Genomic DNA, 25,861 nt, shown 5'->3' with positions numbered 1-25,861 from the left:
TTGTAGTTTAAATGCAAATAGAGGAAAGTGAATGATCCCTACCCACGTTGTTGTGTGAGATAACCTGGTGAGGAAGTATTCCCGGAGTAGGATTAACTCAGTAGAGTCAGTGACAGTAACGCTATTGAGTGACTGGCAGTGTCCACAGATTATAAGAAGATCAGGATATATATGAATGAACAAGAATATTCTATTATTTCTGTGTTGTTAAATGACAAACGATCCGTACATACAGGAGCCGCAGCACGATCACCTGACTCCGTTTCTTTTGTACGGAAACTGTAAGGAGGAAGCCATTTTTGCGAAGACCATCATTGTAGGTGGGTTAAGGACGAAACCGGACACAACCAACATGACTGAACCATCAAATTCACAACAGCAACCAGCAGTTCGCGCTCTTATGAGAGGAACAATGTCGCAAGATAGGTGACGTAGGCTATGGGTGGGCTACAGATTCTGACAGGGTGGAACCGTGGAAGTGGGCTGGTTGATCAGTACTGGTCACATGCTCTAAGTATCCTCTTTTACAGTGTGGGGTAAGCAGAGTATGTATTGTATATAATAATATATAGCAGCTATGTGATATATATTATATAGGTGTCCTCCGAGTCTCGGAAGGACTTGTCTGCCTTGTGTATATATATATATATATATGTACGGACACACCAAAGGTATGGGAGAGCCACAGCTCAATGGCAACCTCCTCACACATCCCATTAGTTGTGGGCAGCCTGGGATTGTGTAATACGTGTGTACTGTATGGAGAGTCCTATGCTGCCTGTCTATACTGTATGGAGAGTCCTATACTGCCTGTCTGTTCTGTATGGAGAGTCCTATGCTGCCTGTCTGTACTGTATGGAGAGTCCTATGCTGCCTGTCTCTTACATATTTTTGCCTTGTATTCTTAGGGTTAATGCTTTCATTTGAAATGGTTTGTTTTGCTCCTTACACCTATTTATTCCGTTGCCCCTTACATTTGGGAACACAGTAACAAAATAAGACTAGGTGTTAGACAGTCAGTGGGGTAAATTAGTCCTGCTTGAAAGTTTACAATCTATAGCTTTTAAATAATGATGACTTCACAATCTGTTCTTTAACCCCAGTAATTTGGTTATATCTCAATTTGTTTTTTGTAGCCATACATTTTCTCTCACATTCCTGGTTTTATCTTTCACTTTTTAGATCAAGTATGACAAATTACATGGGTAATTCACGCCTCAGTTCCAAATTCTGTATAGGTGGATCTACCTGTTGAGGTAAGAGCAACAGGATATTAATGATTGTTTGTGTGCACATAACAGTACATTTGCTGTTTTTGTTCATTTATTTGTTTTGATGCCATTGCTTTCTAATTACTGTACAGATTTCTAACAAATGTATAACCGTGGAAATTATTGGTATTAAACCTATAATGAAAACATTTCAGGTAAGAGACTTCCATTAATAACCTATAAATGTTAAAACAGTAGTTTCAAAACTGGGGTGCTGCGGGGCACTTGCAAGTGTGCCACGGGTTGGTGGTCCAGAACCAAATTATATGATGTATCAGAGCCGTAACTAGACTTTTTGGTGCCCTGTGCCAGAAAGAGCATTGGTGCCCCCCTCATTTTTCAAAGGGACATAATGCACCAAAAAAAGGGCCATGGCTTTATGGGGAAGGGCCACGGAATAGAAAGGAGAGGCCAGGAGATGCTGGGGGATGAAATGAGAGGAAGCTAAAAGCAAGAATGATAATAAACAGAAATGTGATGGGCCCAAACAGCGCCCCCTGACCTGTGGTGCCCTGTGCGATGGCACCTTCCGCACTACCCTAGCTACGGCCCTGTGATTTATGATCCATGTGATAGGCAAAGCTAGTGGTCATGGCTGCCAATCATAAAATATTTGGACAAACCGAATTGCAACCCTGTCCACCATGTAACTGAACCTAAGATGACAAAGAAACACAATTTACCACTATTTGCCTTGTGGTACCGTGATTTAAGAACGTTTGGGAACCACAGTGTTAAAGTAATAAATGAGTAGTTATATATGCTTTCTGTTTCTAGTTTTAGGACTCGGAAACGTTGAGCCATTTCAGTGGGGGAAGCTGTAAGGATTTTTAATGAAGTCCACTAAATGCATGTTTTATGGTATTTTTGCCTTATTGTACATTTATATGGTTCCCTTGATGTTGTTATCTTGTATATAAAGGTCATATGAGGAGTAGTTTAGCAAAAAAAGAAACATTGTGTATTAGTTCAAATATGCATAGTCGGTAAAGATTGTGTTATAAATCTGCTCAAGACTGTAAAATATCTGTGTGTGTAATTCTTTGAGTCAGAAAAGTACATTTACTGTGCCTGGAATGTTCTTAAGGTGTTACGGGTGCTGAATTTCTCTAGTGCCGGGCAGTTGACTTCTCCTTGGTCCCTGTGGCCCACCCCCTATATGTGATGCCATGATGTAACATGTCCTGGAGGCACTGCTGGCGGGATGTAGTTACGGTCTCAATCCCGACAATACAATCCTGGCAGGGGATTTAACATGGGCGTCTAAATACCGACGCCTATGTTGACCCCGACAGGACGCCAGACCGATCGTCCAGCGCCGGAGGTAAATAGCGATGTAGCCGGAGATGGGGGGGTTAGGTTAAGGGACCTCCCGGGGGGACTTAGTGTTAGGCACTAGGGGTTGAGGTTAGGGTTAGGCACCTCCCCGGGAGGGTTAGGGTGCGGGCAGGCGGGGTTAGGTTTAGGAACCAACAGGGGTGGGGTAGGGTTAGACACTAGGAGGGGAGGTTAGGGTTAGGCACCCCTAAAGGAGGGTTAGGGGGGGGAGAGGGGAGGGTTAGATTGCTTACCTCCGCTGTCAGGATTTCCTCAGTCGGGATTTGAACTGGCGGCTACGGTATCCCGTTGTCTGATCGACCTCAGTTAGATCGACAAAACATAAATCGACTACCGTACATCGACTCCATCGAGGTCGACAAACTATAGATCGACCGCACCTCTATATCGACAAACACAAGATCGTCACGAACATTAGATCGACACTACATATGATCGAAACATAGCATACCGACAATTTGAAGATCGACAACACACATGATAGAGATAATAAAAGATCGAAACTAAATAGGTCGTCAGTTAATAGATTGACATATAAATAGGTTGACAGTTAATAGATCAACATATAAAAGATCGACGAGTACTAGATCGAAACTAAATAGGTTGACAGTTAACTGATCGACAAATGATCGGCACGTTACAGTTAGACAATACAAAAAGGTATTCATCCTAGATGCTGCCCCACTAATAGCACGTCCCCCGCCGCTACTTTCATCCGTGGCACTACAGGTCCCAGCCAGCCCTTACATCCTTGCAAGCGCTCCTGGCAATGTAAGCCCCTGCAGCCCTTGTCCCTAATTGCTGGGTGCTATTTTTGGTGCACTTTAAAGCTTGATTTTAGTGATTTTGAACTATGCTTGCACCCATTTTCATGTACCCCAAATTTGATGGGACTACTTATTTTTCTCCAAAAAAAGTTGCAAAATGCAACCACTTGCTCAAAGACGCTAAATAGCACCTATTGAGACCATTTAAAACCCCCAAATACCTTTAGCAGGGCTATTAGGGGGTACAGGCAGCATCTTAAACTAGACGGCAGCATCTTAATCTAGACGACTTGTTATTGCCAGGGAGAAGATGCCCCAGGTCCAGGCTTGTTATTGCCAGGGTGAAGGTGCTCCCAGGTCCAGGCGCCCAGGAATAGCTGGGAGCGCAGGGAGGGGGAGGGGGGTTGATGAAGGGGTGCACTGCAGAGCATGGGGGAGCCCAGCAATTAGGGACAAGGGCTGCAGGAGCTTGCATTGCCAGGAGTGCTTGCAGGGATGTAAGGGCTGGCTGGGACCTGTAGTGCCACGGTTCAAAGTAGCGGTGGGGAATGTGCTATTAGCGGGGCAGCATCTAGGATGTATACCTTTTTGTATTGTCTAACTGTAACGTGTCGATCATTTATTTGTTGATCTATTATCTGTCGACCTATTTAGTTTCGATCTGGGACTCTTTGATCTTCAATATGTCGATCTATTAACTGTCGAACTATTTGGTGTTGAATTTGGACTCGTCGATCTTGTATATGTCGATCTATTAACTATCAACCTATATATATGGCGATCTAGGAAGCGTCGATCTATTGTTACTGTCAGACTTTCCGTTGTTGATCTACGGTAAGTCTATTTACACTCCCTGTCTATCTAGCGTTGTCGACCTATTTATTGTCTATCTAGATATGGCCGATCTATTAATCCACACAACCGCCGGCATTTCAATCCCATTCCACTGCTGGCACAGGGCGCATTTCACATAAATATGCCAACTTAGAACTTTTAAATCTATTTCTGAGTAAATGCTATTTTTAAGTTTTTGAAAACATAAGAATATGCTTCTGTTCCACTGTAGCTTTGGTTTAAAACAAAATAAAATTGTTTTACACCCCTCTTCCTAAATTAGACACCTTCTGATATATATAAATATTTTTTGTTGCTTGTGATGTGAAAAGCCTTGAAAAAAAGCTTTTAATTTATATCTTAAACTGATGAATAAATAGATCTTTGGTTACCTACTATCCTGGAGATGGGATAGAGCAGGTTCTATTCCTGTTTGCTTTCAGCTTACAATAGGATGCTTTCTCTTAGCAGATATCCCTGTTAGCTAAAAAGGGGATGTAGTCAGGATCCCAAGCATCAGAATGCTGACTGTCGCAATCCTGCCAGCGGCATCCTGACTTTCACAATCCCGATGGTGAGGGTTAGGCTGCTGGAGGGGTGGGTTAGGGTAAAGGTTAAAATACTTATCTAAATCCGCCTGAATTTTGACCGACGGGATGCCACTGTCAGGATATTGACTATTGGGCTGCCGCTGTTGGGCTTTGACCATCAGGCTCCTGTACCTAACCCCTAAACAGGGATTTAGTTTCTACAACTATTTTGTGCTTATCTTAGCTACAGATTTTGTACCAACTGGATTATAAATGCATACGTTTACTAGTGTACAACACATGTACACCGGGATGACACTGGAATACATTATTTCCAATGTCTTCTAACCCACTTGCTTTTGGGAGCCTTGTAGTACTGCCCCATTTGTTGCTTCCAACACAAGTCAAATGCATTGTGGGTAATGAAATATCCTCCCATAACCAAACTGAATGCTCATTGGCCACTGCATGTGAAACGCTTTCACTGATTGCTATGTGGTGTCACTTGTGCTTGTTGCATGTTCAAATGTCAGTGAGTCTCCTGCCTAACTCTGGTTTTTCATTTTTTCAGTTGTAACTGATTCTTATAGTAAGTATCTTTTTTTTTAATTATATGTATGAGTTTTCCCCATAGGCTAACCCATTGCATTATGGGCCTGATTCAGACCCACTCGCGAGCGGCTGTCCGCTCGCAAGTGGGTCGATGTTATGCACTGAGCATGCGCACGACGGAGGGAGCTCCGTCGTGCGCATGCGCCAGACGCGACGAGCGAAGGAAAGTCCTTCGCTCGTTGTGTCCGATCAAAGGGGGCGTGCTGTCAATGTTGATTGACAGCACGCCCCCTTTGGTGGGCGTGCCGGGGGCGTGCCTCCCTGACGGGGGCGTTCCCACGGGAACGCCTCCCGTCAGAAGCCGGCCCACTGACATCACTAGTGATGTCAGTGGGAGTGATTTTGGCTCTGATAGAGCCAAAATCACTCCGGAGCTTGCGGTTGAAAACCTCAACCGCAGGCTCCGGCTCGCAATTTCGATGGTCGCGATGGTCTCGACCATCGCGGCCATCACAAAGCACGCTCGTATAGCCTGTGGGTGGTGACCCACAGCTATACGAGCGTCCAGGAGGATGCTCCATGAAAATGGAGCCCGGCCCTCATTCAGAGCGTGCGCTCTGCTCAGAGCGTACGGCTCTGAATGAGGGCCTATGTCTTTATAAATAGATAGTACAATCTATAGGTTTTGTTTTTTTAACCTTTACAAGCTGTGCATTCAGAATTGGTACATAAGGTTAGATCAATAAAATTGTGGAAACATAAAATACACATGAATAAAAGGACACTGTTCAGATGGCATTACATTTCACCTAATTGACTAACATTTGCATACAGATGATGTATGTTGCAGCATTTTATATTTCTTGTGAACCGTGCATCAGCATTTTAAGACTAAGCAGGAAACGGCTTTTCCTTCCTTTTGTAGTCTGTCACTTCCTGCACTGTTGACAATGTTTTTTCTTCAGTGTGATTTGGATTCATACATGTTATTTTATATCTTTGTCACTAATAAAAAGTAGGTTGGGATGCGACCGCCGGTCACAATCCCGATGGCAGAATGCCGGCTAGGGATTCATGACAGGCATCGAGATACGACGCCTGTCATAAATCCGACACCGGAACCCCGACCACCACCATCCCGATCGTCACGGATCGGGGTAAGTATCTTACCCCGGGGATGTTGGGGGGGGGGGTTATGTTCAGGGCACACCGGGGGAACTTAGGGTTAGGCACCCTCCCCGGGGAAACTTAGGGTTGGGCTAGGGGAAGGGGGGGTTAGGGTTAGGCTCTAGGGGGGGGAGGTTAGGCACCCCTAAGGGAGGGTTAGGGATGGGGGGAGAGGGGAGGGTTGGGTTACTTACCTCCGGTGTCGGGATTCCGTCCCACAAGGCCAGCCTTGTCGGCATAACCATCCCATTCCGGTTAGTTCATTTACTGTACACAGTGGTAAGAACTAGCCACACCTTAAGCCTCTCTCAATTGACAATGAGTGATAATGAGAAAGCACACATTTATAACATTTACTTGTGAAAAGACTTTGGGCCTGATTCAGCTTTGGAAATAGAGTGAGATATCTCTCTCCACTGATCATCTTGGTGAAACCATGTTGCACTGCAGGTGGGGCAGATTTAAAATGTGCAGAGATTTAGATTGTTGGAGGGTTGGTGTCCAAACTCAGTGGCAAACGCAGGATTTCCAGAGGGGGGTTTCCAAAGGCTTAATTTTAGAGCGAGTGTGGCCTGTCAATGAAGAGGGCAGAATTAGTACTTCACAAAGTGTATTGCGTGTATTAATTCCAGCATATACACAACCAGTGATCACAGTAAGCCATTAAATGCGCCAGTAGGCCATCCCGCCTGAGCTGAGCGTATTTATTTTAGATGTGGGCACCATTCCAGAGCATTGGAGAAAGTCCGGGAGCCTGGAGGAGCAGCAGAAGAACCTAGCAATGCCATGGACATATATGTACATATTGGGCTCTATAGCAGTGCATCTCTAACAGTGCATGTTTTCCATATCTTCTAGTTGGTGCACAGGTTATTTATTACTGGCTGATACATTTTAAAAGAGCCACAGGTGGTGCTAATTATTTCATTTGTGATACTGAGAAGAACATGCAGCACTAGTAACAATCTATTATATTACTATTTCTATTGTGATCATGGTGTGGGCTGGGGAGGGGGGTTTCCAGGCAGACGGAAACCCCCCCTGCGTTTGCCTATGAAACTGACATCTAAATTGTAGAGTAATAATAAAGCTGTGCAGTATTTGTGGGCTACATGTAAAAGCAGCCAGTATTTACCCTACATGCAAAAAAATATTATATATATATATATATATATATATATAAGTTATACCCCTTGCATTGCAACATGGTTTGTCCAGGTAAGGTAAGTGCTATTTCTCACTCTATTCCCAACTCTGAATCAGGCCCTTTGTTCTTAAACAGGTTGTATGCTATACATTCATTTTGTTATGTTAGGAGTATCGTTTTCTCTTCAGTGCGTTTGGTTTTGTTGTACTTATTACAAGTGTAAATCTGTTTCAGGGATCATTTGGTATGGAGAACAAGGGATTCCGCCGTTCCAGCCTCAACAGCTTTCATAGCAGTACAAGCGATGAAGACATGGTTGAGATTACAGAAGCCACCCTGGATTTTGCCATATCTGATGACGTCCCCCCTCTTGACAGAGATTTGACGGAAGGTAGGGGATTGATTGTACTCTAATGGTGATAAGCTATAACATTTTTGCTGGTAAAGGGCCTCTAGCATTTGACAGGAATTGTACTTGTGCCTAGCAGTAAAACATTTTTCTCCTCTAAGGGATACATTTACTACGCGGTTTTGTCTGTTGGATTTTATAGAAGCACTAATATTGATACAAAACACTCCTGATTTTGTGTTTAATATCATTGCCTCTTTTATTTCTGGGGCTGAACATTCGGCAGATTAGAAGAACACTGCATGGTGTATTTACCCCAAGGTGCTATCCGCCTATTAGTATCAAACAAAAATTTGTTAGAATTCTATCTAATTACTGAATTCTACTTACCACAATTCTTTCACATCTGTTAAAAATAGTTTATTTTGGCTTCTGTGGTTCCTAAATTACAAGGGGACCCTACACGTTTTTCCCCCCGTAATTTTAGGAGCCAGGACTGGCTGAGCAGTCCGGGGCTGGTTATGCTTTTGCACATATTTCACTGATATGTGCAGGCTGCTTGTTCGGGAGGGAAAGTCGGGCAGGGAACTCGGGGCTTCAACACGGACAGGATCGCTCAAATACACCATCAAACAACAGCATCCTGTCAAAACCGGGTGCTTGGTAAATTCCTAATTTTATTAGTGAAAAAAAACCTGCTGTTTTTGATCGATCCTATCAGAGTTTAAAAACGGGACAAATCGGGACCAACACGATTCTTAGTAAATTTACCCCTTCGTGTATTTTATTGAACACTTTGCATTTCACCTTCAGTGTTTCACGGCAGTTCTTACAACCTATTCCTTTTTATTTGAAGCTCCATGGCAGCACTGCGTTATCTCCCTTCTAAGTTAGGTATAGATAGGTGTTTAAAAAAAAAAAAACCTTGCTCCCAGTTTTTGTATAATGAGGCTTCTCCTCTAACCCTGTGTCTTTTTTATTGTCTCTAACCTACTGCAGATAGGTCAGGCAAGTTTTTTTTTTTTTTTTTCCCCCCCTGTAGCAGGGCAATAATGCTCCCTGGGTCATACCTGCCTCCCCACACGTGAAGTCACATAAAGGGGACCGCAACTCCGCTGTGACCAGGACATTAAGCGGTTCAGCAGGGTGCCAAGGGACAACAATGGTGCCATCCCCTCAGCCTTGCAGCCTGGCTGGTGGTACTGATCACAGTAAAAGGGGGCGTGGCCCTAAAAAGGGGGCGTGTCTATAAGACGCGTCCCCTTTTTCGTCATACTTGGAGGTGTGCCTGGCACTTACAGACACGCTGGGCAGCCCCCAAGCGCTGCAGACAGGGAGAATAGACGCCCCCGGCGTCTTTTCTCCGGCGGTGACCGGGTCACCGCACATTTCTCCATCCGCGGGACACTGCCTCCCGCGGGTGAAGACGGCACCCGCAGGCTGTGAGGGCAGGGCGCTTTTTGCCCTCCTTCTGGAGGGCAGGGTGCTTTTTGCCCTCCAGAAGGATGGCAGGGCGCCGCACCCCGTTAAAACAGGCTAGCGGGATCACTATTCCTAGTTCCATCCTTTGTCTTTCCTTCTCTTCCATCCTGGCGACATACCGTCTGATGCTGCAAGCCGAGGATGAGCTGGCTAACCCAGGTATCCAGTCTGCTGCCTCTGGGACCAGATCTGTTTGTAAAGCTTTTAAAAAATAAATAAATAAATAATTTAAAAAAAATAATAATAGCACCTAAAGTCCAGTGTATAGTGCCCCAGGCTAAAAGGAGCCAGGAACGCTGAGCAGTCTCTGTCTCAGCACTACTGATGTTCCTACAGACACTTGAGGTAAGCCCTTAAATTAGGGTTGGTTTCATGCACTGGAGCAAGAGAATTAAATGAGTGAAAACTGAAAAGTGTATTTATTTTTATCATTAATCTTGTATAACCTAGGATAGAAAAGTTACAACATAATAAATCTATGCTGTCTGTGGTTGAACTATGTCTGCTCATAATTAACCTGCCAGACTCTAGTGTTCACTCTAGCTCCGGCGGCAGGCAGGGCGCATGGGCGCTCCAGATGGAGGGCAGGGCGCCGCACCCCGCTAAAACAGCCTAGCTTCTTATAGACACTCCCCCTTTCAACATCCAAAACAATTTTAAAGTCTTTGTCACTAAGGAAGACCTTTATATTTGACATGGTGTTATAAGGTAAAGATATGGTAAGAGTGTGGATGTAGAACATGGATGGGGAACCTCAGGCCCGGGGGCCGTATAAGGCCCTCGGAATCATTTGGTCTGGCCCTCTGAGCTTTTTCCTGCTAGCCCCATCTGGCTAGCAGAGTGTCTAGATTGGCACCCAGCAGCCATAATCTATGCAGCAGTGCCACCTGGGGTGTCCTTAGGTTGCCTCAGAAGGTCACACAGCTGCCCTTACTGCTCCCTGAAGCATCTTCGGGATACTCCGGACTCCGGGCATTGCTGTAATCACCGACAATTGTGGTGCTGCCCCTAGTGACATCACGCGGAGGGGCGTGGCCTGCACCTGGCTCGCAGATAATGTTATACATATCAAAATGGCCCTCGGCAGAAAAAAAATTCCCCACCCCTGATGTAGAAGATAGATATTGCCATTCAGAAAGGGATTCCTATGGTGATGAGTCTGATGAAATTGAAAAAAACACTTGTAAAATTATATTTTAGATGACGTGGAATCTTGCAGCTAAAACACCCATATAATTCTATGTGTGTGACTGCTGCAACAACGTCCTTATTGGCACAAACCTCTCTTTGAGGCGTTCCACAGCAAAAGCAGAGTTTTCCTGGCACATTAGGTGGTAAACTATTTAAGACATAAAGCTGGGTACACACCTAAAAGATATATCTGCAGATAATGGTTGTTCATACACACTGAACAACCATCATCTGGCCGTGGGTCCCTCCAGAATGATATGGGGCACCATTAGCACTCCCTTGTTTATTGTGTAGGTTTTGTGTACTAATACTCTGCTTGGCGTGAATTCTAAACAAAGTTTTGAGCTTCTGTCAATCAAATGACGGCATATTTTCAGTAGGATAGGAGAAGGAGAGGAGGTTCCTGTCTGATAGCTTAGGGAGGGGGTGAACATTTGGAAGGTCACCTGTGAAGGAAAAATGGTGGAGAGGTGGAGGAAGTTATTTAGGATTCAGGAGGGTGGGTAGCGTTTAGTAAAGAGGTGTGTTGTTAGTGCGCATTTAAAGCTGGAGAGGAGGTGACCACAGTTGAGGTGAGAGGCCATCAGAGGAGGAGTGAAGTGTGCAGGAGGGAATTGGGACATAAGGCCTGATTCAGCATGGATCGCTATTGTTATCGCAACTCTGTAATCGCCTGGAGGTCTGCTGCAAAAATATGCTAATTAATGCAAACTCAAAGCCGTCTCACAGCCAGCATAAAGATGCCCGCTACCACTATCTCACATTCGTAATACCTTGCAGTCCTGCATATACAGATATGTCCTCTTGCATCTTTGCTGTGTACGCGGCAAATCGGGCAATGCATGGTGTGAGGTGTGCGTCTGCGAGCGGATATGCGCACTGCGTTCATCCCCGTGACTCCATAGGATTGCATGGTGCCATCGCAGTGCACGCCATAGCATACCGTAGCGTACACTGCTGTGGGTAAACGTTTTTAGCGAGATTGGCAAGGATGCAAGAGGACATATCTGTACATCGGTAACATCGGCCCCTCATGCAGAATTACGCAATGCTAACTCATGCACACGCACTGCGCTACATAAGCTTGCGCAGTACGCACCATCGATCGATCTGCGTACGCTGCTGCAGTTGCAATCCATGCTGAATCAGGCCCATAGACTTGTGGTGGATACACACTACACGATATATTGGACAATCATCCGATCTGCAACCATTCTGCACGAACATCTTCTAGTGTGTACCCCCATTTACTGTGTAAACACTACTCAGGTCGTGTTGTGCTGCACGTCAGATGGGAAGATATGATGTACAATACCATGTACGAATAGTAGTGTGTTGGACAATATATGTTTTGTGTGAATGGAACAATGATTGTGTACGCTCAAACCGTGTGTTCAGGGATCGTATCATTGTTTGTGAAATTGGAAGGACTGTCGCATTGTTTGTGAAATCGTTCAGGTGTGCTCCCAGCTGAAGTTAGAGATGTAAAGGTGAGTGGCGGGAAGAAGTGGTTACTGCTTTATATTCTGTAAGTGAGGGGGATTGGGAACCACTGAAGCTGGTTGCAGAATAGAGAGGCAGATGTCATAAAGAGAAGAAAATTAGAAGAGCAGTAGGAATCCAGAAGGAGATGGCAGATAGGAGGTGCAAGAGAGAATAGAGTAATTAGATCCCGCCCCTTTTTTGGAAAACTCCGTGCTTCGCGGGTCTGCAAGGAGGGGAGAGGGTTAAATGACACAATTTGCGTCATTTAGCCCCACCCCTTCTCTACAGACCTGCAAATTCCCCATTAAATATCCCCATACTGCACGCTTCACTAGAAAGTGGGCAGGATTCGGGGAGAACTACCTACACTTCCGGGGGTGCGGGAGGCTACCTGAAAAATCGGGAGCCTCCTGCGACTTACGAGAGTGTAGACAAGTATGGAATAAACAAATATGTCTTTGTTTCTGTGACGATGAACGGGAGCTAGAGTATTTACTATAACTTCATTTTGCTTGCCAGGCTATTGAACTGTAAATTTTGTGTATGGCTAATCTGATGATCTATGCCAGCAATTATATAAAGCATGTTTTATGCTGTTTATACTGTAAATAGTCATTAAATAATGTAACAAAACGCTAAATTTATGCTCCTTTATATTCATTGTATCAGCTGGTGAACACTGCCTGTTAATAAGTTACATATCTACATTACCACATTAGGTCAGCATGCTCCAATAACACAACATACTTTTGAACTTGTGCCTTCTATATCCAGAGTCGTCACCTTGTATTTTATTATTTCTTTTATATTTGGGAAAAATGGACAGAGGGTGGTTCTGGTAGCACTGCAGTTAGATGTAGCAGATCTGCAAAATAAGAATATTGGTTGCAAAGTGTATTATTTAAAATATTTATATAATTTCTTGACCAATCCACAGACTATATTTCATTACATTTGTTAATATTTAATAACATTTTCACACTCAGGGGTATTCAATATGAAACGTAAACTTCGCCGTCTATGCGGGTCGAAGTTTTCGCTGCACATCGGAGCTTTTGCTGGCGAAAAAGTATCGGGCGCGCTCCCGATTATACCCTTATTCAATATGAAATCTTCGAAAATGGCACCCGGCGAATGTGAAATCAGCGAAAACTTCGCTGATTTTTGGGGAAATTACCCTAACACCCCCAAAAAGATGGTCTGACACGGGGGATCACTCTGGATACCCCCGAATAGTCCTGCTGAAGGTTTTTGGGGTCTTTAAACAGGTTCAATAGCTGCTATTTTGGGGATTTGGGAAGGTGGTGAAGAATAGTATTTAGAAGTTTTTTCGGCAAAAAAAAAGTAGTCCCAGCTAATTTTGGGTTCTTAAAAATAGGGGTGAGCATATTTAAAAGTTGCTAAAGTGAAGTTTTAAAAAATGTGAAAAATCCACCTGCAATGAAAAAAAACACCTGGGGCATACTTGGGGACCCCCCTAGATTGTAGTTCGCTAGTTTTTAACTTTAACTGAAATTTTTTGACAGTTTACCTTTTGGGACTGTCTGAAGGTTGCAGGGTGGTTTCCAAAATGTTGCACCCCAAAACCCCAATTCTGCACTTTTTTTCGCCACCCATTCCTTGGTGATACTGTTTCGCAGGGTTGAATGCAATATACTTTTCACACTGGCGAAAAGTTTTCAAATTGAATACGGTGTAAAAGTAAAAGCGGCAAAAATGATGTAATGCGAGCGAAATCCTCGCAGAAACTGCATTTTCGTTCCATATTGAATACCCCTGTCAGAGTCAGGGGTGAAATGTAAACCTATTGCTATTACTAAGTGTGTTTGTATTTCACCTGATTGCTGTTCTTGTACTAGGAAGGTATATTAATACTGCTACATGGATTAGTAAAACATTTGCAAAAAAACAGCTTTAGTAGCCAACTTAAAGCATAAATAAACATTGATGATAATATATTTTACGTCCAGCATTTAATTTTTGCAATGTGTAGTCAGAGTATGGGTAACGATACGAAGCAGATTGAGAATTAGAGGAGATACATGAGACATGGCAGAATTAAAGAGGGAATTATTTACAGTATGAGAGATTTATAGGAATGTGAAGGGTGGAATATAAATGATTACTGAAATGAAAGAGGAGGAGATGCAGAAGTAACCTTTAGTCGGGCAGGAAGTTATATAGTCTTACTTGACAGGACAGAATGGAGAAAGAATAAGAATGACTGCAGGAACATCAGGTAAGAATATTACTACATGTATCGCTTCACAATGCAACAGGACAAAGTATGGTAATGGGGTTTTATGCCGAAGTTACAAGGAACCCAGATGAGGTCTGTAAGAGGCCAGTCTAGGAATAACGTTACTCTTATGGCTGCCATTGTGCCACTATGATGTTTTTTCCTGACACTTGAAAACTCTGCAGCTGATTAATACCTGACAAAATGCCACCTTCATATTCTGTATAATATTGTGCACAGCCGGTAAGGTAGTAGCTAGGAATGTGCATAGTTACTGTATATAACAGCAAACAAAAGTAAATTACAGGTTCTATTCAATAAAAATACACACTTTGCATCACCAAGGAAAGTACAAAGGACAGTGAATCAGTTGCAAATATTGGCAGAGGCTGGGATACTTTACTGTAATGGTGGTTAAACTGGAATATCTTGCATGGTGAGGGGATGATTGCAAATTCACTAACAATAATGTTACCTTTCTTACAAGAAAGCCCCTGTAATGGCCAGTCAGACTGAAAATCCCAATTGAGCCAAATAATCAACGTCTAAGCTTGTGTAGGCCAAAAGGAAAAGTCTTCTATGCAATTTGTAAGGTTTTTAATCAGGAAAAAACAATAAAGTATAATGTTTTCTTCCTGATACTTCCTATCTCTATTCTGCCACCAATTTTCCTATTTCAGGAGAAATTTTATTGGATGTGATATCTTTAAAAACTGAACCTAGCTGAAAGTCTGTCAATCTGGACCTAGCAGGGGACATGTTCTCCCCTATATAATAAGAATACCACATGTTCAGGGGGAGCTGTGTTATTCCCCCTCATATATCACGGTAGGGTTCCCTCTTCCCTATGTAATAATACCTCATATCAGTGTGAGCTGGGAGCTGTTATTCCCCCTCATATATTAGATATATTCCCCCTCCTATATCTGGAGGGACAGAGGGTACTGAAAGGGACACATAATAGAGAAACCACCATATGGGTAAGCCTTACGTGGAACATGTGTCCCTTCCAGCCCCCTCTGTCCTTCCAGTCCAGCCACATGCCCCCTCTTGGTCCCTCTGTCCCCCTCCAACCCCTGTTCCCCCTACCTCCATTTTACCTTCTTGTTATTCAAACACCGTTGTCTGCTCCTCTTCCAGCTCCCGCTCTTCGCGGGCAGCCTGCTCGCACTGAGGGTGTGGACGTCTTCAGTGCTCCTGAGCAGGCAGGATGCGGAGGGGGGCAGAGTCGGAACAGCAAAGGTCAGCCGGACATTTTCCCCATCGCTACCATAGTGCATGTGCAGAACGGTGAATGCTGCCTGATCGGATCTGAGCTCCGATCGCAGCAGCCGGCCAGCAGGAACTCACCCGGCAGGCCTCATTGCACTTTTACTAGAATAGTTAAATCGGGCCATAAAGTATGCAAAAGGGGCCGCGAGTTTGAAACGTCTGCACTAGGAGTTTTGCTTCCTTACCATCAGCGCAGTTAGAGTTTGTGAAATATTGAATTTTATTGACCTTTTCTAACATTACAATGTAACTATTTTGGTCTGTTCTAGGGATCCGGTACAAATATTAGGTGTCAGTGAAAACGAACTACTTGTGTTTGTGAAAAAAGAATCACCCACAACACATTGATAAATCTTGGAGAATGCAAATGGGATGTGTGCTAAGCGCTGCAGGTTTTAAATAAGGGGGGCACTTACCAAAAAGGCAGCACCTCTACCATCGTAAACATTGCACACATTCTTAAAAACCAGGAAGGAAGCATTAAATGGGCTCTCTATCCCAGCACACACGTATTTAGGGGTACCCTTGGTTGAAGGAGAGCACTTCCCTCTTTCAAATAGAGTGACCACCTGGGATTGTAGAAAATTCCAATACTTTTTGAATGAAGAAAAAGCCTGTATAGCGCGCACCTGTACCATCAAATGCCAAATTGTCCATTCTTTGGAAACCCAAATCCACTCTCCTTTCCTTCCTTCTACAATCGAACCTGACATAAATATTGAATGGAACCCGTCACAATACTGCAAACCTGGGCCACTTACTACAGGAACCACATCTACTTCAATTTCTTTTAGAATGCCTTGTAAAATCATATTATATCTAACAGGTAAACTCAATCTTCCCCTTTATCTCTATCCTTGATTCCTACCTGCTATCCCCCTCCCCTATAACCATCTCTGTCTTCATCATTGTGCAAGAGCCTAAAAATGAGGTTTGTAATTTATAAAATCTATGTGTATATAATTTGCTGTGAAGACATGAGAATAACCCTATTGATGTAGTATGTGATTAATATGATGACACTTCTTACCAGTGCTGCTGTTATGTCTGCCTACAGGCTTTGCTTCATATAATGGGAATGGGTTACATGGCACAGCCACGGTGATGGATTTCCTGGAGGTTCCAGGTGTGGGGACTTATGAAGACTTTAACACTATAGACTGGGTGCGAGAGAAGTCCAGAGACAGAGACCGGCATAGAGAGGTAAGCAGTCCAGTTTTTGACAACACATATTCACATATGTGAGAACAGTACCAACTGCTTTTAAACTTTAATTCTTGTTTCAAAAGTATATTTCTGTCATTTCTTTCCATTGTTAATATAGGTAGACATGGGAAAAAGTCATGGCTCTCTGTGGTTCACCAGGTTCTTTCCTCTGTCCAGATACTGAGCTGTTAGCTCTGGTTTATGTGCACCAGCTGGAAACTGCGGTTCACTGTTACATAACACACATACTGTACGCTGAAGTCTGCTTATTCGTGGTGGCATCTCCCTGTTCTGCCACACATGCAAGTCCCGGTGACATCATTACTGGGGATTCTCTGCAGGGGAGGAGACAGAGGCCCTGATTCAGAGCCGGACGCTGTGACAGAGCACTCGCTCTGAATCAGGGCCGGGTTATTTATTTATTTTTTTAAAACTGCCTCCACCCACAGCTATAGCGAGCGGCCAGGAAGATGGTCGCGATGGTCAAGACAATCGCGACCATCAGGCTTGCGACGAGACCCTTGTGGTAGGGTCTCGTTGCCGCAAACCCCAGAGAGATTTCGGCTCAAACAGAGCCGAAATCTCTCCCACTGACATCACTCGTGATGTCAGTGGGGCCGGCCACAGAAGGAGGCGTTCACATGGGAATGCCTCCGTTTGGGCAGCCACTCCCCCGGCCCGCCCACCAAAGGGGGCGTGCTGTCACTCAACATCGACAGCACGCCCCCTTTGGTACGAGACCTGGAGCGACGGAGTACCCGTCGCTATCTGGGTCTCGCGCACGACGGAGCCGGCTCAATCATGCGCACTAGGCCACCATCGACCCGGTTACGAGCACTCAGCGCTTGCGACCGGGTCTGAATCAGGCCCAGACTTTGGATATAGTAGTGATATGGTGCATACACACGGTCAGATTTTTTTTCAGATATGAACGATAACTATTTCAAAAATCATTCAATCGTTCATATATGAAGGAAAATCTGACATATTTGACATATATGAACGATGCGCGTTCCCGATGGTCAGATAACGATATCTGACATCTGATATGTTTGCAGTCAGTTTTGGACGATTTCAGTCATTTTAATGCAGTCAAAAATCGTTCGTAGTTCAAATCGTTGGTCAAATCGTTCAATCGGTCATCTGACCGTGTGTATGCTCCAATAGTTTGTGTTTACATTGCCATAAACATCTAAATTTTGTGTGGTCATACACCAGATCGTGCAGTGTGTACGGACCGCCCGATACATCGTGACGTCGCTGGATACAAACCGTCTAGTGTGTAGCCAGCATAAGACATTTGCATTTGTGGAACGATGTGTGGAGAAGATGGATGTCTGGAGTGGAGTTGCACAGATACCAGGGGCCTATAGGGCTATTTGTAACAGAGAGGTGTAGACTTATTTTTAGCTGGACAGTGTTAGCTAGTTGGGATAGAAAGATATATTATAAGGACTAAATATTAGCTGAAAAATAAACTTGTGAACCTGGGAGAAAGTGAAATGGTGCAGGGTGGTGGGGGACACAAACCTGTGATTTATAATGTAGGGTGAATGGGTAAGACGTTAAATGTGGAATATGAATAAAATTGTTATAGAAATAATTGTGTTTAAAGTAATGATGATAGATTATTAAAATAGGAATAAAGAAAGCTGAGATGACAAATTGGGAGTGGTAATGGGAATGCAGTGACTAAATGACTAGTGTTAATAATAGGAATCGCATTAGAAGAGAGAAATGGACGGCTAAGTATGTTTTTAAATAAGATAGTAAAGTGACCCTTAAATCTTTTGTCTTTGTATCTTGCTAATATCTGCACTTGAAAATTGTGGCTTGCTCCATAATAATTGTAATTATGCTGTATTTATGCAAATTATTGCAGGTAAGGGAGCACTTTTATGGCTCAGGACCACTGAATTTCTGGAATAATTCAAACTTTTTTTTTTCCTCAGATCCTTAGTAAGAGTAAAGAATCGACATGGGCCCTATTGAACAGTGTCAGTGATGCCTTTTCTGGATGGCTCTTAATGCTATTGATTGGCCTTATGGCAGGTAACTTTATTTGTGCAAAATAAAAATAAAACTGTTCATTCTTAATATTTAACTCCTCCTTTACTTTATCTATACACTTGTACAGTAGTTCATTGTGTGTAATACTAAGAGCCAGTAAAGACAGTTATTTTTTTTAATTAATATAAAGAGCTCGATCCATTAAGGAGCAAGTTGGCGTTTTAATTATGTACAATTTGCCTTCTCGCGGCCCAATCTCACCCAAGACTCGCACATTTTTGCTCATGGGACTGCAAACTAAAATATGTGAGTCCAGTGGTAGTGTAAGTAATTTGCTCCTAACTGGATCTATAGTACCAAAGAGTTTCTATGACTAAGCTGAATAATGTACAGGAAATAGTTTGTGTTTATGCTTGCCTAGCTATGGCTCTCTATCACTCCTCGCCTGTGGGTTTGTCATGATCAGGAGGTTATACAGACAGAAAATAGGTTTTCAAGGTGCAACTAATGAGCAGCCACCTGTACACAAGAGAACCACCAAATTATCATAAAACATACATAAGGAACACAAAATGTGTCGTTCTCAATTGTCCGGACACACATGGAACTCGGGTCAGGAGTAAGCTGGAGACTGAGAAACTTGAAATGTATTTTTGTAGGAAGGCTCCGGTTTACACCTTACATGAGTTCCATATGCGTCCAGAGCCGATGTTCTTATATGCTGTAGACTGTTATCTATCTGGTAGGCAGTGAATCCTCGCTGTGTTTGGATTTTTATCTGTGTTTTAAAAGACCTCATATGGTTTAATAAACCATACTACACCATGATGTTGTTCTTCATGCACCACGGCATTGAATATACATGATCTGGATCAGTGTCGGACTGGAGCATTAAGGGCCCACCAGGGGAATGCACAGGCAGGGCCCGCTTATTGGGTGTGACCAACCATTGGGTACGTATGTTCATTACCGTGAGGGGCGCGACCGTTTCACAAAGGAAACATCATAACATTATACATTCTCATACAGCACTATGCCCAATTTAGTCTAATGCACAGGTTCTCAAACTCGGTCCTCAGGACCCCAAACAGTGCATGTTTTCCAAGTCTCCTCACAGAATCACAAGTGAAATAATTAGCTCCACCTGTGGTTCTTTTTAAAATGTGCCAGTGAGCAATGACTACACCTGTGCTCCTGCTGGGTGACCTGGAAAACGTGACCTTTGTGGGGTCCTGAGGACCGAGTTTGAGAACCTCTGGTCTAATGTGTAGGAGGACAGAGGGGCATATGGATCATAAATAAAATGGCCCATCATCAGGGGTCCACTAGGACCACCTAATATTCAGCAAACTCCGAAAACGTAAAGTTTTCAGATGGTGCTTGTTACCAGAGCCCCGCTTCTTCCTATGGGAAGGAGTTCTGCAAAGAGGGATCCGAGCGGATCCCTCCACCATCTCCTCACTGACTCCCCAGCGGCTTTGCGCTTGTGTTACCTCAGGTCACATACACAGAAGCCGGCTGAGGGGGGAGATAAGTAACGCTGCTACTTCTGTAGCAGTGTTACTAATTGTGGGGACGGCTGCTTTTCGGAGCAGCTATCCCCCCCGCCGGAGCAATGATAATTTGCTCCGTTGTTAAGTATCCCCCTTGGTGATGTTGAATGTGAGGTTTAATACTATTATTAATAGGCACAGATGGAAAAGTGGGCAAAGGCACAAATGACACTGGGGCAGAGGAACAGCTGGGGAAGGTACAGAGGGACAGCAGGGGAAGGTGTAGTGAGACACATGGGTAAGGTGCAGAGGGGACAGATGGGGAAAGTGACAGAGGGACAACTGTGGAAGGTGCAGAGGGAAAGCAGTAGAAGATAACAGGACAGCTGGGAAAGGGGGCAAAGGGACAGCCTTGGTAGATAGAGGGATAGTTGGTGAATGGGCAGAAGCACTGCTGGTAAGGGGGGACTAGAGACACACTGTCCTTGGGGATTTACAGTGCACATTCAAAGTCTGGCCAATGGAAGCAGTGGAAAGATTAGAGATAGGGGTTGGATCATATGGGAAAAAGGAAGCGAAACTGGACTGGAAGCCCCTCAGAGAGATGAGGTCCCGCCCATCCAACTACCACCCCCTGTTCTGTAACTAATGACAGGTGGGCCCACTAGTGCTGGAGTTTAGAGAAGTATTGGGGGTCAGTAGGGTATGGATAAGAGACCAGTGAAGGGATCAGTGGGGTGTAGGGGGTCAGAGCCTCACGTACAGTACCTGGTTAATGTCTGACTGTAATATACACGAGTCAGCCCAGCCTTCACTCTGCAGGAGTCAGGACCTGCTGCTGCCACTGATGATTGCAGGGGAGAAGGGCGCTTCTGCCATTGCTAAGGACGCAGGGGGTCCTGCTGATACTGAGGATGGAGGAAGTGGCGGTGCTGATGATCCGGGGTAGGGCCCCGCTGCTGCAGTCACTGAGGAGGGGGGGGCTCCTGCTGGTGCGGGGAAGGGCCCGTTGCTGCAGTCACTGAGAATGCGTGGGGGGGCAGCTGCTGCCGGGGCTGAGGACCCATGGGAAGGCCCCGCTGCTGCCGGCACTGAGGACTTGGGGGGGCTTGCTACTGCCACTGACGATGGGGTCCCGATGTTGCCGCCGGTGGCTCGCTGCAGCCAGCTCTGAGGAGGCGGGGGGGGTCTCTTGCTGCCACGATGGGGTCCCGATGTTGCAGCCAGTGGAGACGGGGATGGCCTGCTACTGCCGGTGCTGAGGAGAGAGGGGGTCTCGCTGCTGGTCTTGGGGCTTCCTTGTTGTCACTTTGTGCCCCAATACACCTGATTGTGGCCCTGCCCATAGAACCATTCTGCCCTGCAAGGCCCCGCTCCCTTGTTAAAGTGGGCGGAGTTACAAAGCAGGGGGGCCCACCGGGGATTTACCCGACTCCCCGGAGGCCCAGGCCGAGCCTGATCTGGGTCTACTAGTCTCATGCCAGAGGATTTAAAAAAACTGCGGGCTTGATATTCTGGTAGCTTGTGTAAGCATTCATTCTAGCAGGTAACATTCAAATATATAGGTTAGAATTACACTTCCTGCCTTCAGTGGTGGGGTGCTGTTGGGAGCACAATTCTCTTTTTATTTGTACTTACTGTGTGTGCCATCAATCAGACAGTATCACAGTATTTGTTTTAAATTTCCTTTTTGGATGGATTTCGCTATATTACTACTAACCACCATTGGGACATTTGAGTGCCGACTGGTACACATTTATGATCCTGGTCCCGTCCCTAATGAGGTTGGTACACTAGCAGCAGCTCTTTTTGTGTAATCTGGGGGGTGGAGCCTCTTGGTCCCAAGTTACTTTGAGGAACTGGAGCCAGGCAGCTATTGCTCTGTACAAAATAAAAGATGGTCAAGCGCTCTTTTTTTCAAGGGTATACCGATCCCACCTTAAATGGCAGAGAGTCAGTGTCTCCACAAATAAAAAACATAAAAAGAAAATAAATATTCAAAATAAAGGAATGTCTTTATGGTCACATATTATCTGGAACGATCTTCCTCACACTGATGGTTGATTAATATACTCCAGCAGAATCCAATCTCATATGTAAATAAATCCAGTCCTGATTCCTTCAAGTAAATGTACTTTTATCAACACCTATTTGCTGGCAGCATCACCTGGGACCTTGAGGTACAGCTCTATAGGGGGAGCTATTGCAAAAATACCCCTATATGTTATATACTGTACCTTTCTCAAAAGGATACACATGGACCTATAATTGAGGAACCATTTGGCACTGGGGGACTCGTAGTGTTGAACAAGTCCTGATTCCTTCAAGTAAATGTACTTTATTTACATATGAGACATTTTTGGATTCTCCTGGAGCATATTAATTGACCATCAGTGTGAGGAAGATCGTTCCAGATAATATGTGACTATAAGAACATTCCTTTATTTTGAATTTCTTCAGGGTTCATAGGGATCCACAGGCATACCATGAGATAATGTGGTTGGAGATATCCAGGCACCAAACCGTTAAAGCTTTCAGCTCCCAGGATGCCTCGGGTCCTCCTCCATATATACCCCTGCCACAGGCTTCTAGTTGTTCATTTGGTGTGGCAGGATCAGACGCACCTTTGAAACGGGACTGCTCAGGCAGTCCTAAGCTTTTATTTTGTGTTTTATTTTATTGTTTGTTTTTGGGTTGGCAGTACTGAGCGTCTGAATTAAGACTCATGTACTGCGACTCCATGTACCTCTGCCAGGCCGCAACACCAGTAATAGAGCTGGTGATTTCGGCGGGTCTCAGCTGAGCTTGCTAGAAGCAATTCTGCGACCCAGACTGTAACCGGACGCACGGAAATGTCAGGTAAGGCGTTTCCTTGTTTACGGGGAATCACTCGCGGCAGTCCTTGCTTCCGGCGTGAGAGACGCATCGGAAGCGGCTGCAGTCGGCCTGGATTGTCCGCGCCCTCACTAAACTGCTGGGGCCTTCTTGTCTGATGCCGGGGATTGGCAGCAGACGCTTTTGCTGCCACGAGGCCAAAGTACCCGGCTGGTTGATGCAGCTTAGGGGAGGTAGACGCTCCCCCAGCAGCTCCTCCGCCGACCCATCAAAGGTTTTCACGCGCCTGGGTCACTCCTGCTACCCGCCTCGTGTATGAGACACTCAAAGTCCACTATCAGTGCACTGTTGATCTCAGGAGGTTTTGGGTCAGTCTTCCTGTATACCAAGCATTGTGTTTTTAGTAGTTGATTCAGAGCCCATTGCAACAAAATAGCATGTGCATTGTATGTGACTGTTTGCTAGCTGCTGTGTTGATAATGCCTTTTATATCTGACTGTTAAGTTGTAACTATCACTGTTTTTCTCCTCATCCCTGTTGCAGGTGTGTGGTTTTTTTTCTTATACTTCACATTTAATTGTTATTTGTGAAGGTTGTCACATTACATTGCATTGTTACCTTTACAATTGATATGTCAAAAAGTAAAGGAAATCAGGAGGGGGAGGCCCCTGTGCTGGTTTCATGTAAAGCCTGTTTAGCGAGCTTGACCTCTCAGGACTTGATAAAGGGTGGTTTGTGTGCTGTCTGTTATAAAGAGCCACATCACCAGTCCAGTATACCAGTCCCTGTACAAGAGTCATCTTGGGTGTCCTCCTTGTCTCAGGTTATGAAGCAGTTTGTGGATCGTATGGCTACTCCCATAGTGCCACCTTGTATGGGGTATCCACAGCATGCTATGTTTACATCTGTACATCCTTCCTGGATTTATGCTTATGCCCACTCAAGTCAGAGTATGGCTCGGTCACCGGTTGCAAGCAGACCGGTAGTTACTAAGGCACCTAAACACAAGTTATATTTCTCCTTCATCCACTAGGGGACACTGGAGTCTCAGTACAATGGGGTATAGAAGTGGGTTAACCGGGAGCTGGCACCTTTAAAAAAAATTTGAATGGTAGCTAGCTCCTCCCGCTCTATACCCCCCTACAGGTCAGTCTAAAATTTGTGCCCTGGGAACTAGACCTATGCTCCTTAGGGCTCTACATAAATCGAATCTGCAATCAGCAAGAGGACACAGACAGGCAGCTCACTGCCCCTGCCGGTCTGCGCCGTGTGAGCTGCCGGGAAGACCTCACCGCAGCTGCCTGCGGCGTGCGCTGAGGTCTCCTGCTACAGAGATCTCAGTCTCTGGGGAGTCCCAGATGCGCTGCATGCGGCGCACATCGCGGGCTCCCATAGCAGTGCCCGCCGCTGGCAGCACAGGCAGAGCAAGGTTAGTGTGTCCTGGCTCCCCGACTAGCAGAGGAGCCAGGATGTCAGGCGGGCATACAATAAGTGCGGTCCGCTAGCTCTGAAATAGAGCGCCATAGCGGGGGGGCGTCTAATTTTTTCTTCTGCTCAAGCCTCCCAGCAGCCTCAGCGCTTCCATAGAGAAGCTGGAGGCCATTTTAGCATGCTGCACGTGGAGACTGTCTGCAAAACGGCGCTGTGACACAGAGTCAGGCCAGTACTTCTGTTTCACAGCATTTATTACAGCTACAGCACTATTCAGCATAGTGCTGCAAGGATCATAGCATATTTCTCTCTATGCCCCTTTACATTTCTTACAGTCTCTGTATTGATCTCTGTTTTAATCTCAGCTGTCCCTTCACCTGTCTGTGTGTGTGTGACAGTGTATGGCAAGCATGTCTACCAAAGGTTCTAAGGCTGCACAAAAATCATTCTCCTGCAAGAATTGTGCAGAGACATTCAAACAGGGACAGTCTAATACTTCTCTGCTGTATGACAAGTGTGTTTCTCAGACTGCTGACTCACCAATTCAACCTATATGGTCTGATCAATTGACTTCAGTTATGTCTAATCTGTCTGCAGAGCTGGAAGCAGCTCGCAGAGAAAGGGAGGTGATCAGACAGACATCTTCAGAACCAGATTGGGCTCGTTCATTAGCCAGGTCTGTTGAGGAACTTAGAATAAAGGGATTTGCCCTCCAGCACACTGCAGCAAAATCAACAAAAAATACTTAAATCCTACATGATAATAGCGATTCAGACCTCCCAAATGCTCACCCCAAAATAATTATTGCTACATAATAGCACCCACTCTGGGTCATATAATTACAAATTGGTGTACTGCATAATAACAGCACATGTATAAGCTGACAGCTGACTCACCTTGGAGGTACCCCAGAAACCTCCACGTGGCACTATAAGGACCAGCACCACCTCCCAATGCTGGCTCCCTTCATGCCTCTCAAGACTGCAAACAAAAAGTATGGTGGTCGCTCATATCAGCTTAATGATATAGCACAAGTGCTTGTAAAGGGCAGGGTTTACACTGAACACAGAAAAAAGGGATTTGCCCTCCAGCACACTGCAGCAAAATCAACAAAAAATACTTAAATCCTTCATGATAATAGAGATTCAGAGGTATTAGTTACATACATTTGCAAATATATGAATAAGCGCCAGGCCATCGTCACCACTTAATTCATATAGATAATTTTTATCACTTTTCTAATTGTTTATGTGAATAATAGT

The 25,861-nt window shown here is 44.8% G+C and overlaps 1 protein-coding gene across 6 annotated transcripts in view; it reads left to right on the top strand.

Annotated features, from left to right (window-relative positions):
* The first annotated feature begins 410 nt into the window (after positions 1-410).
* The window catches only part of CLCN5 (Cl-/H+ antiporter 5), a 97,916-nt gene continuing 72,465 nt past the window's right edge, over positions 411-25,861 (top strand). Inside the window, exons 1-7 of one of the 6 annotated variants that reach the window (XM_088444260.1) lie at positions 411-536; positions 1,183-1,256; positions 1,364-1,426; positions 5,312-5,329; positions 7,841-7,997; positions 16,682-16,827; positions 18,783-18,882. In XM_088444260.1, coding sequence (XP_088300386.1) covers positions 7,853-7,997; positions 16,682-16,827; positions 18,783-18,882 — 391 coding nt within the window. In that variant the 5' untranslated portion in view covers positions 411-536; positions 1,183-1,256; positions 1,364-1,426; positions 5,312-5,329; positions 7,841-7,852. Of the gene's footprint in view, positions 546-1,182; positions 1,257-1,363; positions 1,427-5,311; positions 5,330-7,840; positions 7,998-16,681; positions 16,828-18,782; positions 18,883-25,861 lie in introns of all 6 variants that reach the window. The other 5 variants (XM_088444259.1, XM_088444256.1, XM_088444257.1 and 2 more) reach the window with 5 other exon arrangements.

Source organism: Taudactylus pleione, unplaced genomic scaffold, assembly GCF_031769625.1.
Source record: "Taudactylus pleione unplaced genomic scaffold, aTauple2 ptg000352l, whole genome shotgun sequence".
NCBI classification, from domain to species: Eukaryota; Metazoa; Chordata; class Amphibia; order Anura; family Myobatrachidae; genus Taudactylus; species Taudactylus pleione.
Note: the sequence above shows the minus strand (reverse complement) of the source record. Positions and strands in the feature narration are given on the sequence as shown.